General features: G+C 36.4%; 1 protein-coding gene across 2 annotated transcripts in view; it reads left to right on the top strand.

Moving 5' to 3' along the window:
* Positions 1 to 4,655: 4,655 nt before the first annotated feature.
* Positions 4,656 to 17,363, top strand: part of STAM2 (signal transducing adaptor molecule 2) — a 42,391-nt gene continuing 29,683 nt past the window's right edge. The window contains exon 1 of one of the 2 annotated variants that reach the window (XM_012544722.3): positions 4,656 to 5,559. In XM_012544722.3, the coding sequence (XP_012400176.1) occupies positions 5,520 to 5,559 (40 nt within the window). In that variant the 5' untranslated portion in view covers positions 4,656 to 5,519. The remainder of the gene's footprint in view (positions 5,560 to 17,363) is intronic. The other variant, XM_012544721.3, reaches the window with a different exon arrangement.

A 17,363-nucleotide genomic window follows, 5' to 3' on the forward strand; every position in this document is an offset into this window, starting at 1 on the left:
TCCAACCAACTCCATTAAAAAATATAAAAGATAAAACCCTTGAAACTTTTATGCATAGTTAAGCAAAACAAATTCCTGCACTATATCCAAAATTATATATCTTGAGATTATATATATATATATATATATATATATATATATATATATATATATCAAGTTCATCTCTATTTCAGAAGTTGAGTAGAATGCTTCAACAATGGTCCTCTACAATTGTGATTGGTCACTGTATTGATTAAGAGTTCTTAAGCTTTACATAGCTGTTTGCCTTTACAATGTTGGGTGGTGGTGGTGATTTTTTTAACATTTTTTTTTTTTTTTTTGCTTCATTACCTCACTACCTTGAGAACTTCACAACCACAGGAGTTTGTACCTTTGCATGTGTGTGTCTGGTAGATTCCTTTGGCAATCCAATGAAGCTTATGGACTTATCAGAGGAAAGGTAGAAAGGAAGGAGGGAAAGAAAAAGGAAATAAAGGAAAAAATGAAGGATGAAAGAAGGAAACAAACTTCTGTTGCCACTAGTTGCAAATTCATCTCAGAGTCTAAACATATTCTAATTGAGGAAACAAAAAAAACTATGTATAAACAAGATATATACAGAATAAACTGGAGAAAATCAAAAGAGGTGAGGCACTAGCATTAAGGGATATTAGCCAGTGGGAAAGGCTGATGGTAAATCATGATAGGAATTCAACCATAGAGGAAAAGGGCCAGATTTCTCTTACCTAGAATGCAAAGCACCTTAAATTCCTGCTGCCACAGGAGGGGGAGGTCCAAGGGCTCAGCTAAGATTTTCTATGTCATACCAAAATGACAAATCCTTCAGAGGGAAACCAGTGCACATTATATAGGTCCCTATAGGTGAGAGGTTCCTTAAAGAACCTGTGAACTGGAATGAAAAAAAAAATAGTATTTTTTCCCCCACTAACCTTTAACTGAAATTTACCATTTCCTTCAATTTAAAAACATCCTTTGGAGAATGTTTTACTGAACTGTCAAAGAATATATATCGTAAAAAATATTAAGAATTCCAGCTATGGAAAAGATAATGATGAATGTTGTAGGGGATGTGGGAAAACTGGGACACTAATACATTGTTAGTGGAGTGATCCAACCATTCTGGAGAGCAATTTGGAACTTTGCCCAAAGGGTTATCAAACTGCGCATATCCTTTGACCTAAAAATGTTTCTACTGGGTTTATATCCCAAAGAGATTTTAAAGAAGGGAAACGGATCAACATGTGCAAAAATGTTCATGGCAGCCCTTTTTGTGGAGGTAAGAAATTGGAAACTAAGTGGATGACCATCAGTTGGAGAATAGCTGAATAAATTGTGGTATATAAATGTTCTGGAATATTATTGTTCTATAAGAAATAATCAGCAGGAGGATTTCAGAGAAATCTGGAGAGATTTACATGAACTAATGCTAAGTGAAATGATCAGAACCCGGAAATCATTGTACAGAGCAACAATGAGATTATACGATGATCAATTTTGATGGATGTGGCTCTTTTCAACAACAAGATGATTGTGCTCAGTTCCAATGATCTTGTGACGAACAGAGTTATCTATACCCAGAGAGGACTGTGAGAACTGAGTGTGGATCACAACATAACATTTTTGTTGTTGTTTTCTTACATTTTCTTTTTTTTTCCTTTTTGATTTGATTTTTCTTGTGCAGCAGATAATTGTATAAATTACATATGCATATATTGGATCTAACATGTATTTTTAACATATATTGGATTACTTGCCAACTAGAGGAAGGGGTGGTGAGAAGAGGGGAAAAAAATTGGAACACAAGGTTTTGCAAGGGTTTATGTTGAAAAATTACCCATGCATGTGTTTTGAAAATTAAAAAGCTTTAATTTTTAAAAAGATAAAAAAAGAAGAAAAAAAAAGAATCTCTGCTATTAGTCCATTCTACTGTGGGATGTCTTCCAATTCAATCCTCAACACGTGAAATAGATTTGGAAAAATGAAATGTGTCAAATGCTAACCTAAAGATACAATTATTAATAGATATAACTAAACTATATTAGGCAAGAGTTGAGTGTGGAACAGGTAAGCATCTGAAAATTACAACAGTTATATAAATTAGTTGTTTATATTTTTTAATAATAGCTATAAGTAAATATCACCTATTTTTATTATTTTTTCCAGGATTAAATGAAATATCTGTAAACCACTTTGCATAGTGCCTAGCACATAGTAGGTGCTTAATAAACTTTTCCTTACTTTTGAATTTGTATAGTTCCAGACAAGATCTACTTGATTCCTTCACAAAATAAGTAAGTGATCCTACATTCTTAGAACCTGCGCCATACCATGCCAGCTAAGTGCAGTATGGAAAATAGTATGGATGGTTGCTAAATATGTTTATGGTCTGAGAATAAGCCTAGGTTAATCACTCTAGTTAGCATATACTTAGTGTGATATAATGATATAATCATATTGAGATATTTCAGGGCTGAGAGGACTGGAACTGAGAACTCAGACCCAGACTCAGACTCAGACACAGACACAGAGGAAACATAGAGGAGGACTCAAAGACACATAGGAGACACAAGATAGAGACAGAAATAGAGATCCTCCTCATGGCTCTCCTGCCTTCATCTTTCGTCCACTTAAAATGAAGGCTTGTCCAGAGATCCTTCAGAGAGCTAGTCCAGACATTACATTATGGTGCCTGAACATGTACTTCTTATGCCCCACAAGAATTACAAGCCATTCTACAGGTCTGAATTAGACCTCTAGCAGCCACTGGCAGGCGACTCCCATATCACAACATATGCAGAATTGGGATGGCTAGTATTAAAGGTAAACCAGTTATCCCTCTTTAGGTAGGTCCTCAATCTTCCAAATGTAGACAGTACCTTTTTCCCATTTCTTCTTTAGTTGGTTTAGGGGCCATGATTTTTCCTTAGTCCAGGGGTCGTCAAACTTTTTAAATAGGGGGCCAGTTCACTGTCCCTCAGACTGTTGGAGGGCCTGACTATAGTAAAAAACAAAACCTTTGTTTTGTGGGCCTTTAAATAAAGAAACTTTATAACCCGGGGTGAGGGGGATAATCGTCCTCAGCTGCTGCATCTGGCCCGGGGCCGTAGTTTGAGGACCCCTATTACATCTCTCACTCTGGAATGGGCAAGGTCCTCTGAACTCAATGAAAGAGCCTACTAGCTACTGAGGAAAACATAGATTAATCACTTCCCTGGTTCTCTTCCTGACTGCTTCCTCTCAGTTAACTTCACTGAATTTTTATTCATTATTAACTGTGGGTATTGCCCCAGGGCTCTGTCCTGAGTCATTTTCTCCTTTTTCCCCATAGTAATCTCATCAGCTCTCATGGGCAAGTAGATGATTCTCATGTCATTTCTCTGATCAGTCCATATCTTACTCCTTATCTATTCTTATATTTCTTGATTGCCTATTAAACATCTTGAACTGGATGTCCCAGAGAGATCTTAAACTCAATACATCTCAAACTGAATTAATCTTATTTTCCCAAATCTTCCTATCTTTTGATCTGTTACTGTCAAGTGTATCATCATTTTTACAGTCACCCTAGCTAGAATCAAAGGTGTCATTCTTGACTCCTCATCCTCCCTTATTTTCCACATTCTGTTTCTAAATCCTGCTGAACCTAACCCAACTTCTCTCATATACCTTCTTTTCTTTTGTCTCCTGCCACTGCTCTCACTACTTCACAACTAGATTATTGCAAGACCCTTCTAGTTGGTCTTACTACCTGAAGTCTCTCCTCAATCTAGTCCATCTTCCATTTTAAAAAGGTCAAGATGATTTTTCTAAAGAACAAATCTGATTAGCCCCCTAATAAATTCGTAGTTTCCTTTTACTTTCTGGATGAAATGTAAAATCTTGCTGCTCCTGACACACAACACTCCCATCTTCCACATTTCCCTAGTATTCCTCAGGCCCCTTCTCTCCTCATTTCTGTCCTTTTACCTCCCTTCAGGTCCCACCTAAAATCTCTTTTATGAGAAGCCTTTCCCAAAGTCCCTTAATAAAATGTCTTTCTTCTGTGATTATCTCTGATTCATCCTCTATATAAATTCTTTGTACATAATTGTTTGCATGTTGTCTCCTCCATTAGTCCGTGTCTATTCCAAAAGTCCCTTTGCCTTTCTTGTATCTCCAGCGCTTAGCCCGATGCCAGGCACAAATGAAATCTAAATAAACGCGTTAATCATTAATTCATTTGTCAGCTGCAGCTAACCGTCCCATTCCTACTGCTCTTCGTGGAGGCAGCTGCAGCATTTGGGCTTCAGGCAGCATCTCTATCACAGTTGCTGCCCCTTGATGTCCATCTTCGCGGATTCTACACTAGCCCTGCAAAATGCCGGCTGGAGCGCCTTTCTTTCTCGACTTTCACAGAAATCTCTTTTTTGGTGTCTGTCTCGAGAGAGAAGCTCTCTCTAAAACCTAGAACAATCCGCATTCTTTCTCTCAAATTAGGCGCAGCCAGCAGAACCTCCCAGGGCAAGTGGCCCCGGCTTCGCCCCATCCAGAGCTTGAAATACACCAGTCTCTCTTCTAGAGGGGAGAAACATCTAAGGACTACATTTCCCAGAAGTCCCCGTAGCTAGAACTACATTTCCCAGAAGTCCCCGCAGCTAGTCGCATTTTAGAGGTTTCATCCAAAGCCTAAGGGCTACAAACTAGCACTTTACTCTTGACCCTGCAATTACGGTAGTATTCCTGCATTTCACTGGGGAGGAGCCAGGAGCTTCAGAATAGTGACGGATCACACAAGTGATCAACTGTCAACACCATGATTTGAACCTGGATGTCAGTCCACTGCTCTTGCCACTACATTGATCATGCCGGGAGAATCAAGCCTGGCGGCCGAGTAGGGTCTAACCCCCATTTCCCGGGAACCCAGGGCCTATAAAGGAGGACGAGCGGTAACGAAATGCTGGGCTGGCCTGGGTTGTTTCAACTGTCTAAGGACCGAGAATTCCCTGGTAGGTTCCCGGAAGGGCGCAGGAACGACGTGGAAAGCCTAAGCACGAACGCCCCCTGCTGCCACCAATAGGCCTTTATGTCGGACTCTTGTCTACCTGACGCTCCGCTTCCAAGTGCCTGTACAACTTCCGGTCCTCGAAGGTCCCTATTCCGGAAAGGGTCCTCGAGATTAGAAGGTGGTTAAGGTTAACGCCTGAAGACCGCGTGACCCTGGGGTGAAGGTAGTCGTCTTCCCTTGCGCCTGCTTACGGCGGAGGAAGCCGGGAAAGGACGCTGACCATCTCTCTGGGTCTAGCCAAGGGAAGGCATAACGCGGGAGGCTCGGGAGGAGGTCTTGGTCCCTTAGGATCAGGCACGAACCGGGGCAGCTTCATTTGCGGAAGTGCTGAGGCTGGGTCGGAGGACCGTCGAGGAAGCGGCGGCCGCTGGGTCGAGTCGGGGGCAGGATCTGTTGCTGCCGCTGCCGCCACACCACTACCACCACCTCTGCCGTTCTTATCGCGCCTCACCGGACCTGACCTGGTCGCGGCAAGATGCCCTTGTTCACGCCCAATCCTTTTGAGCAGGATGTTGGTGAGTCACGGGGGCAGGCCCTGGGCTATGGGAGCTATTCTCCTGGAGACGGGGCCGGGGTGAGAAGGGGCGGCGGCGGCGATGCTTGATGGAGTCTGGGGAGTCCGGGGAAAGGACCCAGCGGCGGAGTCTCTTTGGGCACTGGCCCCTCTTCCATCCTGCTGCCGCTTCTTTGTGCCCGGGGGACGCTGTGGGGCGAATACCCTGCCCCAGACTTCCCCTCTCTCCCGTCCCCCACCGGGGCTCCTTGTCCCAGCGCGGAAGGGCTCCGCAAGAAGCGACTGAAGCGGAGATGAGAGTAATATTAACTCTCCCGGAGTCCCTGAGGGGGCGCTGCCCTTCCCTCCCTCCCTCTCCCCCCGCGCCCACCCTTCTTCAGACCCTTCAGGCGCATGATGCAGCAGTTTGAGGCGTGCCCCCGAGGGGACTCTTGGCCTTCTCCGACAGAGCCTCCCCCCACTCCCCCCCCGACGTGGAATGGAAGTTTCTCTGACTTTTCCCCCGGTTCCTGACGGTAGAACCTTAGCTCATCTGCCTGTCAACTCTCCTCATTATTGTACCACCCAAAGGAGGAGTGAGAGCTGCCTTCTGATCGCTGGCATGTTGTAGAATGACAAAAGAAATGGGTCCCCTGGTTGTCATTAGGGTAGGGGAGACTTGGGTGCCTCATTCGGGTCGTGAGACCTTTAGTCGCCCCAGTATTACGGGTTTTAATAGAATGATAGATAGGACTAGAACTGGATTGTTTTAAAGTATTCATGGATCAGCCAAAAAAAAAGTACTCAGGAACCTCTAAAAATACATTTTTACCCAAGACACATCATCTCCTAAGTCTGGGCATTTCCACTGGTTATCCCCTGATGACAGGGATCTTCTCTTCATCTCTGTCCCTTGTCCTCCTTCAAGATCCTTCCATAAACTCCTCTAATACAATGAGGTCTTTCCTGGGTCTCCTAAGTATCAGTGTCTTAAATATCTGTATAATGTGTCTTGTTTGTATATAGTCTGCATGTTGTCCCTTCTCCCCAGCCCCTCTCTCCACTTTTAGATTTTCAATTCTTTAAAGGCAGAGACTGGTTTTTTTTTTGTTTTGTTTTGTTTTTAACTTTCTTTGGCTTCTAGCACAGTGGCACAAAGTAGGAGCTTAATAAATGCTGGTTGGCTTGTTGACTAAAAACTTCTTAAAAGATAAAGTTTGTGGTAAGAAAGATGTTCCCTACCTTGCCTGAGCCATGTAGAATTTGGTAGTTATGTACTTGTTTTAGTAATTCAGATTTTCTCATTTGAAAGCCAAGTAAATGTTCATAGTCTGTGAGAGTCAAGCTTTTCAGTTTATTTTTCACTTGTTTCAAGTTTTCTCAGTCATTGCAGCAACCCTGTGACATATAGGATATTTACAAATGAGTAACACTGGTGTGTAGAGGTTGTGACTCACCCAGTGTCATCCAACTGGTTTATGGTAAAGCCACGACTGTAACAGAGCTTCTAACCCAAGTCAACAATATTAAGTCCCTTTTTTACATGTAATGAAAGGACTGCCAGATTTAATAAAAGAATCTCAAATATTGGTTTTTGATACTTAGCACTCTATGACTTTGGGCAGGTCATTCTTTTTGAGCCTCTGGGGAAGTTACATATTTCTGAACTTCAGTTTTTTCAGCTGGGAAATGGGAGGTTGGTCTCTTCCAGTTCTGATCGTTGATACTATGGGCAAAGCACTGTCCCAATGCTTGTGACAACAGAAGTGGAAAAATAATATATTTCCTGTCCTGTCCCCAAGACAACAGGGGATGTCCCCCTTTCATGAGGGGATAAAGTTTGGCCGCCATTAGAATCTGTGAAGCTAAGTAGAATGAGATAATATCAGAATTTTCCATGGTGTCTACCCGTCTATATGATTGTAGACATGGTCTCTGGACCTTGTTTTCCTCATCAAAAAATTTATGGAATTAGGCCTTTTAAGATCCCTCTTGAGTAAAAGAATGTTATAAAACTGGAAAGATAAGGGAGAATCATTTCAAGAAAAGGGACAGTTGAAAAATACTACACAATCAGTAGGGTTTCTTGATGTTTTAGTAGAGAATTATTTCTGTAGAATATTAATGATATGTTTTGAGTTAATAGGTTATAAAGAAGTTCTGGCAATGAAAGCACAGCCAGGTAGTGATTGCTATAGGACTTAGTTTGAGGAAGTGGTGTCTAGTGAATGGTTGATTGTTTCAGTGAACATTTACTAAGTAGATGGGCTAAATGCTAGGTATATAAAACCAAAAAAGTTTGCCTTCTAGGAACTTGCAGCCCTGTGAGGGAAAACTGCACACACATACACACACACACACACAAAATTGAAAAGAAGGGGGAGAGGAGAGAAAAGTATTCAATTCTGGGGATATATTGGAAAAGTCAGAGAAGTCCCACACTAGAGTAGGGAGATGAGAAATGAGGTGGTTTGATTTGAGCTCCCTCCTTAAATGGAGGTCTGGAGTTCATGGTCCCATCCTTCACAAAGAGAGGCTGAGATCCATGAAGTAGAGTACCAAAATTAAAGCCCAGTTGTTTTACTTCAAAAAAGGGGGAAATACGTATATTGTTTCATATCTAAAACTCTTTGAAAATGTTAAAATTACAAAGGTAAACTAGTATTATTGGGGAATGGAGATGGAGACGTAAAGCTGCTCTCCATGGATGGCATCAGTCTTCTCAGTAAAACAGAAAATAGGCAGTGTTATATGCTTAGAACCCTATACTTCTGTATCTGGTGAATGGGATATTTGTTTGTTTTTTTTTCCTCAATAGTATTTTATTTTTCCAAATACTCATATAGTTTCCAACATTAATTTTTTGTAAGATTTTGTTCCAAATTTTTCTCCATCCCCAAGACAACAGGCAATCAGATTAGATATTTAATAATTAAGTGCCTGAAGTTCTCTGTGTACTTAATAGAAAAAGATTTGGTTTTGTGGCTATCTTTATCCCTATATTTTTATTAGTACTTAATTTTATTTTTATATTCCACTTCATCTTAATTTAAAATAGAGCAAAGCAATTGAATTTATCTGGCTTTAAGATTTTTTTTTTAAGTCAGTTTTCTTCGATTCAATCCCATAATCTTATTTTCTCCTTTGTTTTTTCATGCCTGTGTATAATACCTATATGGTTAGCTACCATCATACAAATTGTTGCTTTTTTCCTTGAAGTTTATTTTCAAATCTTCCCTCAGAAAATCTTCCCACGTTAATATATGATAATTTGGTGAGTTGTGTGTCCAGAATACCTTTTGTTGTAATACCTGCTTATTTTTTTTTTATTTAACAGTAAATGTTAAAGAAATCCCAATTTTACAAAGAAGTAATGTTAAAGTGCTTTGTAAACATTAAAGCATTATAAAATGTCAGTGTTCCAGGATTCTATATTTTAAGGATTCTGTGTTCCTTTGGGGGGGGGGGGGGAACTTTGTCAGAATTAAAATTTCCTAGGAGTCCTTTTTTCCTTTATTCTACCCCCTCAATACAGCATACCTTATTTTCTCTTCCATTTGCTCTCATTGAGTTTTGTTTCTTTTTGCTCTCCCACTACCATTCCCCTTTCTTTTCTCCATTCACATCACTTTAATAAATTTGTTATTCCTTGCATAAATATCACCTTCTGCTATTGCAAAACTTTTGATAGTTGTATATTTCTCCTCTCCTAAGGAATTTAGTACATTATCCGTTTGTACTTCAAAAATCTTCTGCCCAAATAATTGGAGGTTTTATAAACCTGATCAGAACATTTCAAAGGGAAAGGAGGTGCTAGATATAGGATTTGTAAGATATAACTTTTGACTATTGCTCATATCTTTTTTGTTGGTAAATATGTTGATGTTCTGAATGGTTCTTGTTTAATTTCAAGTGCCTGAAATAGTACTTTATCAGGTTGGTTTATAACTAGTATATGCTGAAAATGATAGTTTTATGTCTCCCCTTTATCAAAGAAACTAAACATATACAATCTTTCTCAGACACCCTAGAAACCAGCATACTGATACCCTCAAATTCTTTAATGGCTCCCTTGAGACATTTAATTCATCTTACTTGCTTAGAATGTCATGGAATACAAATAATAGTTATTCTAGTTTTGAAAGTAAAGGTAAGAAATAATTTTTTTTCTAAATGTGAAGTACCTTTTCTTTAACATTAGAGTTTTTAAAATCAACAGGAAAAAAGTGCTTCTTTGGTTTAGGTTTGGGATTAGCAAGACTGGCACTAAATATGTTTTACCAATTAATAGAAGATCATACCATCCTCAGTACTTAGATGGACGAAATTTCAGAACTTTCCTGTTATGGCCAAACAAGTTGAGAAAGCATCCTAGATAATAAAATAAACTCAGTTAAAGATGTGATAATCATTATGCTTTTTATTGTATAAGCCAGCAAACTGCATTACTTAGTGATTGTTATTCCTAATCTTTTTTGTAATGTTGATCTCAAAATATTGCACATGTATAAATGATACCATCCTTCCTCTTTGAGAGTCGGTTCACTCAAGACCTATTTGGAATCATTCATGTGCTAGGCCACCTGTAAGTAGGATGATGAGGGAATACAATAGGGCAAGTGTAGTATTGGTGGTTGGTAGTTGGATGGCTCAGGGTAGTAGTAAAAGGAGGGCAATTTCAAGATCCACTAGGAAGAATTAAATGGCAACTAGGAAGAATTTTATTGAGAATGGGAGTTGGGCGGAACCTAAGGGGTCAAATCCGCATTCATAAGGGCTAGATTTTTCTAGATTTATAGCTTCAACCAGTTTTGGATTTTCATTCAGTTTGTTTTCTTCCCTACTTCTCTCAAGTGGTTATGGTGTTTGTTTATACAAATCACTTTTAGGTGTTTAGTAATACCATTTGAATTTCTTTTTTTCCTGCTTCCAAATATTCACTATTGACTAGCCTGCTATACGGAAAGTCTTACTGTGGTTCTGAGACAGTCTGGCATTAGCCACACAGATTCTTTGTTCTTTAGCCTCCTTTTGCATGTAGTTTGACCTTGTCCATCTAGACTTTTCATAATCTTCTTTAGGGTACTTAGCAATCTTTTTTAAAGTATACTAACTTGATGTTTTGTGGAATACTTTGAAAGGATAATTGGATTTTTTTTTTTTTTACAATATTTTTCTGAAAAAACTTCCATAATTCGATTTTTCTTTACTATTGCAGTATGTCTTTTAGCTAGTCATGCTGAAAGGGCCATTGAGATAGTTCTAAGTTTCATGTACTCTGAAATAGTCCATTGTAGCATCTAAGTGACAATGAGAGATAGGTACCATACATTCAAGTCCTTAAAGAAATGGTAAAAACAGAATCTGTTAGAAAGTGATGAAATATATTTTATAAAATAAAATTGGAAGAAGTTCTTGCTAGAAAAGTCTGTCAGGTGATTTAAAATTCTCTAATATGCTTTTTGAGGAACTATTCTTAATATGGCAGTTTGAGTTAAACTTTTAAATATGTTTTTTTAAAAAAAAACTTTACAAAAGTCTTTAAAAAGTTTATAGCACTAAAGCTTTGAGTAATTGTTTTGTTTGAAACAATTCACTTTGCTCATATACCACAAGATGAGAAACACAAAACTGGGTAACATTTTTTATTCTTATTTGCATTTTAATTGTTTCTATCTGGCTTAAAGAAGGATTTGATCATTTACAATATTTTGCTTTCTTACAAGTACTATAAAAATCCAAATTTTTTGTATGGCATTGGCCATATTAGGAGTGTTTAAATTATATTGAATAAAATTGTCTTTAAAATAGATATTTAACTTGAGGTTAAAGTAGTTGATATTGATAGTCATAGATAAAAGGGAAGCCTTCATTATCCCTAGAAAATGTTGCCTACTTAGAAGTGGTCATCCACTGTTGCTGGGCAACACAAAAGTCTTCTCTTGCTCAGCAAATAAAACCTACTTACTCTTTGCTCACACTACTTTTGAATGGCTTCATGGCAGAGGCTACTTGTGTGTGCAGATATCCAGGTGGTCTAACCATTATTTTATTGGTTATTTCAATTTTCTTGCTGATTCCTTGTTCTTACTATAGTTTTTTGGTTTTTATATCTGGGAGTTTAGAAGAGGGCAATTTTTCCCGCTCTATCCTACATTGAATTCTTCCTCACAGCAGAGATAAATATGCACAATTACTTAAAACAATGACAGCATCTCACAATGTATAAAATATTCCCTTCTATGATGAGGAAGGAGGTATATTTAATTAAATATTTTTGAGATCATTATTGTTTTTTTTTTTCAGTTATTCAGAGTCTCACTTCCTTTTAAGTATTCTTTCATTTACATTATTGTACTCATATGTGTTCTTTTCATTCTTCTTATTGCTTATTTCGCTCTGTGTCTCTTCAGAGAAGTCCTTCTATGTGCTTCCAAATATTTCATACTTGTAATTTATTTTTACACAATAATACTCCCTTGCATTCTAATACAGTAGTTTTTTCTCAGACACTTCATAGTCATTAGGCATCCACTGAATTTCCAGTTTTTTGCTTCCACAGTAAGTGCTGCTGTAAATGTTTTGCTCTTAGATCTTTAGTTCTCTCTTATGACTTTCCTGAGCATGTGTTCTCAGTAATAGGATTGATCCACCAAAAGGGGTGTTAGTGATTTAGGCACTTTTCTTGAATAGTTCCAATTTGCTGACCAGAATAGTTAAAACAATTTACAACTCCTTAAGAATAGAATATACCTTTGCACATTGTGTGAGTACTTTCCAAACTTTTTTTTTTTTTTTGGCTGGGGAGGGGACGGGGTAGGAGGTGAAAGCATTAAGGATTCTCTGTTTTCATCTGTCTGGGGGAGTCGTGTCAGAGCCATGATTTGAATTCAGGTCATCCTAAGATTTAAAGCCCTTGTATTTGTACTACTCCATGATGCTTCTCATGATAACAGTAAATGGCGTGATAAAAAATAAGTTTTTTTTTTTCTCTTTACCAGTTTTGATCAGAGTAATCTTCAGGAATAACATTTGTTATACTATATACAAATACTGGTGCTCTGATTTATAAAACTGTTTATTCTTTTTAATAGCCCCAGGCTGCTCTGCTTTTTAAAATTTTGCATCTTAAAAAAAAATAAAGTTTTTCTCTATCCTTTCATTCAGCTTTCACTTCCAAATCTCTTCCCCACCTGACCTCTGAATACTTTTCATTTAGCATATTGTATAAAATAAGAGCAAATTAGGCCTAAGTGGTTACTTACAGGCAAAGTAAATAACTTTGGAAATCTCTTTTGTTTATGAATCTTTCTGCTTCCAACCCTGGAGAACAGCTAGTCTTGGTTCTTAGCAGGGTCTATATATTTTGGTAACTGCATTTTAATGTTTTGGTTTACTTTGTAATTTTATGTATTTTATTCTATGCATATAAAAACATTCTTTTGAGAAGGAATTCATGAAGCTTCACTAGACTGCCGAAGGGATCCATGGCAAAAAAAAATGTTGAAAACCCCAAGATTACCCCAACTTTCTTATTTTGTAGAAGAGGAATGTGAGATTAAGAGGTTACAGTAGATTTCACTAAATTCAGTCATTAAGTAGAAGAGCCAGAATTTCAATTTGTCTTTCTTTGCACTCCATTATGTTTCAGTTTTCAGTATTAAGAGACTTTTAAGTTAATCATTTTCTTCAAAAACAGGCATTCTTATTGTTTAATAGAATTTTAATAATTTTACAATTCAAATTTATGTACTAAAACACGCATATATTGCAACTTTAGGAGACACTTCCTGTATACTTGTTAAAACAGTAGTTTATTTTTTTTTTTAATTCCACATAGTAAACTAATTTGAAACTGTTAGAAAGCTGACTGAATTGCAAATTTTACTTAGTAAGTTATACTTGAAACTGAAGCAGGTGTCTACTTATTTGTTGGAAGAGGGAAAGTGGCTGGTTTGATAGATTATTTTGAAATATTTCTAATTTATTAGATTACTTGAAGCATTAAATATTTAAAATAATTAATGTAATAAAGATAGAGCAGTGTTTTAGATGTAACCCTTGAATAACTGAGTAATTGTTTTTTTTTTTTTTTAACATACTCTATATCTTCCATTTTTTAACTTTTAAACAAAAATTAGACTGTTTCCATCAGGTCAGTATGACAAACTTAAAATATTTTGTTATATAAAACTCTGTTTTTTTACCTTTTGTTGTATTCTGTTTCTTACCTTTTGTTGTATTCTCATATAATCTTTACTATGTTTTTACTTCCCAAATGATTTCTCACTTTTCAATGAATTTGTCAGAAGCAAGAAATATTTCTTTTTATACGTGCATCAGAAGTTCCTCATTGCTACTTGATAAAATAGCTTTTACAAACAATTCTCCAAATAATAAATAGAATTTCAGGCATGGAAAGAATGTCTGAGATGTCATAGAATTATAGGACTTTGGAACTGAAAATGAGATCATACGTAATCTTACCAGGATGATACAGTAGAAAGAATGCTGGATTTGGAATTGAGTCATAGATTCAAATCCCAATTTTGTCACTAATTATGTCTACTTCTGTGAATCTCAGTTGTGTCATCTTCACAAAGAGTTGAATTTGATGGATGACTTGAGGTTCTTTCTGGCCCCAAATCTATTATCCCCATGAAGTCAAAGTGAAGTAGTAGTCTTCTTAACATCATTAACAGCGTTTGAAGATTCCTAGTTGTAGGGAACTTGTTGCCTCAGCAAGCAGCCCACAGAAAATTTTTCTTCATATTTATCTGGATAGCCTGTTAGCGTATTTCATAGTTTTTTTCCACAGAATCAAATAGAAATCTAATCTTTCTTCAGTATATTTATAAATAGATAACATGTTCTTCCTAAGTCTTTTCACTCTACTAAACAGTCTAATCTCCTTGAACTGATCTGGCCCAGTTTCAAATAACTTACCATTTCATGCTTCTGGACAGCTTATTGAATTTTTTATTTTTTATTTTTAATTGAATTAAATACAAAATAAGAAAAGAATAATGGAAAAAGACAGAAAAGGGAAAATAAAACAAAAGAAAACATTGTCATGTGCCTGGCAGAACATGAGAGAGGATTTAAAATATTTAACAATAAATTTCCATTTCGAGAAAGCATATAATAATAGAAGAGGTTATATTCATGACCATCCATTTTTTCTTTGCTTCTTTATAGGTTATTTTGTCCTCTGCTGTGCACTACCTCTACCAAACAAGCTATAATTTAATTAAGCACAGATATGTTTACATATACACATATATCTATATATGTATATTCACATTCATTCACAGACCCATATCTCTACATTACCTGTAGATTACTTATTTTTATTATTATTTATTTATTGATATTATTAATGCCAATATAATCTAACTAAGGAAAAGTGCTAAGGATTTTTGACCTCAGTTATTCTAGATCGTTTGTTATCATTTAGTCATGTCTGATTTTTCTTAACCTCATGGATCCCTTTTGTCTTTAATTATCTCTGGAAGTCTGTTTATCATGTTCATTGCTTCTATGACACTATCCATCTCATTTTCTTGTTATTTTCTTTTTCTTTTGCCTTCAGTCTTGCCTAACATCGGGGTTTTGTTTTGTTTTCTTCCCCTCTGTGTCCTGTCTTTTAATTATGTGGCCAAAGTACTTAATATTTGACCTTCCAGTGAATCGATTGAATTGGGGGTTTCAATCTCAGTCATTCTGGAAGGTATCTTTCTGCAGTAGCCTCAATCAAATTAAACTTTTTGGTTGCCATGTCAAACTGCTGACTCACAGTAATTGTGCAGTAAACTAGAATCCTTAGACCAAACACAAATTATTGTCTTAGCCACATGTCCCTTGTCCTGTATTTAAAATTAAGTCCCCTTCATTTTATTAGATTTAGTCTTTCTTTCTAGTCTTATTAGAAACAATGGATTCTGGTTCTTTCAACTATGTACTAAGAATCCTCTCAGCTTTGTGCATTTTGCAAACTTGAGAAGTATGTCTACTTTAGTCTGGTTAATAATAAAAATATTGATCAACACAGAACTAAGAACAGAAGCCCATAGCATTAGGTTAAGATCTTAAAGATTTATGTTGAATGATTTCTTTATTACTCTTTGGGTTTGGTCACTTAATTAATCCTAAAGTCTTGCAATTATTATCTTGCTTATAAACCTTTATCTTTTCCACTGCAGCAGATTTTGTCAAACTAGATATTTATTGTTCTGCCAGCCTAATGGTTTTTTTTAATGAAACAAAATTGGAATGATATGATTTATTCTCTTTGTGCATATTTATTTTATACATTTTACTTTGACACAACAGATGCTTCTCAACAGAAACAGACAGCCTCCCAAATTTAATCCCTCAAAACAGTTAAGTAAATCTACCTAATAATATGGTTAGGGCAGATAGTACACATCACTTTTATGGTTTACCAATTATTAACAAAAAGGAAATATGTTTTAACTTGTAAACGTTGTCTGTTGTATTTGACCTGAGTTTTATTTATATAACCTGTTTATGCTGGTCTAAATTTTATAACTATAGCAAATATTACTGATGGTACTCAATTTTAATGAGAAAATGAAAGAATACTGGTTGTAGACTATATCTGGCATAAATCTTTGACTCTCTACAAACGATGGAATCACAGTCCTCCCTTCCTCTGCACTCCACCCCTCAACCCCAAAACTGAAATCTGAAGGTTTTTGAGCTGAACAGTTAACTGTGCATTTGGAAGTATTTTAAACTTAAGTGGGAATGTAAATATAAAAAATTATTCTTTTCTATCATGTCACAATACCTGATATTAGAACCACTATTCACTGTTTATAGGAAGACCATGCATCACTATTCTGAAAGATAATTCCTTAATATTTCAGAAGTTCTTGCCAGGAATGGAAGTTAGTGACCACAGATATATTAAGGAATCTTAGCTTTCCCTTTTTGCAAATTTGCAAAAAAGGCACATCCAGGCCTGAAGTGTACTTTGTTTTGCCACAGTTTTGTAGCTCAGCAAGATGTTTGAGTTCTTCATCCCCAGAATATAGTTTAGATGGGGTTGCTAAGTAAATGCTTTGACTTTACTCAATTAACTTGATTATAAATTCTTTGTGAACCATTTTTGTCCTTTATTTCTAAGAAACATCATTCTTCTTTGGCAGAGAAAAAATATCAAATATGAGTTGAACAACTCAACCTTTCCTCCATCATTGGCTATTGCTACCTCCCTCTACTCCACTACTCTTCTTTGACCTTTCTCTTAAGAAAAACTAAAAATATTCTTTTTGTTACTTTTAATATTCCTTTCATTTCCCAATTAATTCTGAGTTCCTGTATACCTAATATTGTTAAAGAATTGTAACTTTTGTGTTCATGTTGTTATTTGCTCATTAATTCCATGTTTTGTACATATCTTTACAGATCTGAATTGGTTCTTTGAGTTTCCTATTTGGTTTGCCCATAAGAGTATTTTTGTATTCAGGGAGTCCCAAAAATTCTTAGTTCAGTTAAAGCTTAAAATTTCATTAAGACTTTGAGACACTATATTGTATAAGTGAAATTAGCTAATTTGAATCTTCATTGAACCAGAATTTGGTTTTGCTAGTTCAACCCTTAAGGGAAAAACAAAAGATACAAAGTTAAATGAAGGAAAATAAGATTTGTTGAGAAATTTATTTTAAAATAAATATTCTTGAGAATCATTACCTCTACCTCTAGTTTTAATCAGAAAGAGCTACGTCTATACTAATTTTCTTCTAATATTTTTCCCTTCTACATATGTAATATTGTACAGTGATATATATCATTTATTCA

The sequence above is a fragment of the Sarcophilus harrisii genome, chromosome 3 (genome assembly GCF_902635505.1).
Source record: "Sarcophilus harrisii chromosome 3, mSarHar1.11, whole genome shotgun sequence".
NCBI classification, from domain to species: Eukaryota; Metazoa; Chordata; class Mammalia; order Dasyuromorphia; family Dasyuridae; genus Sarcophilus; species Sarcophilus harrisii.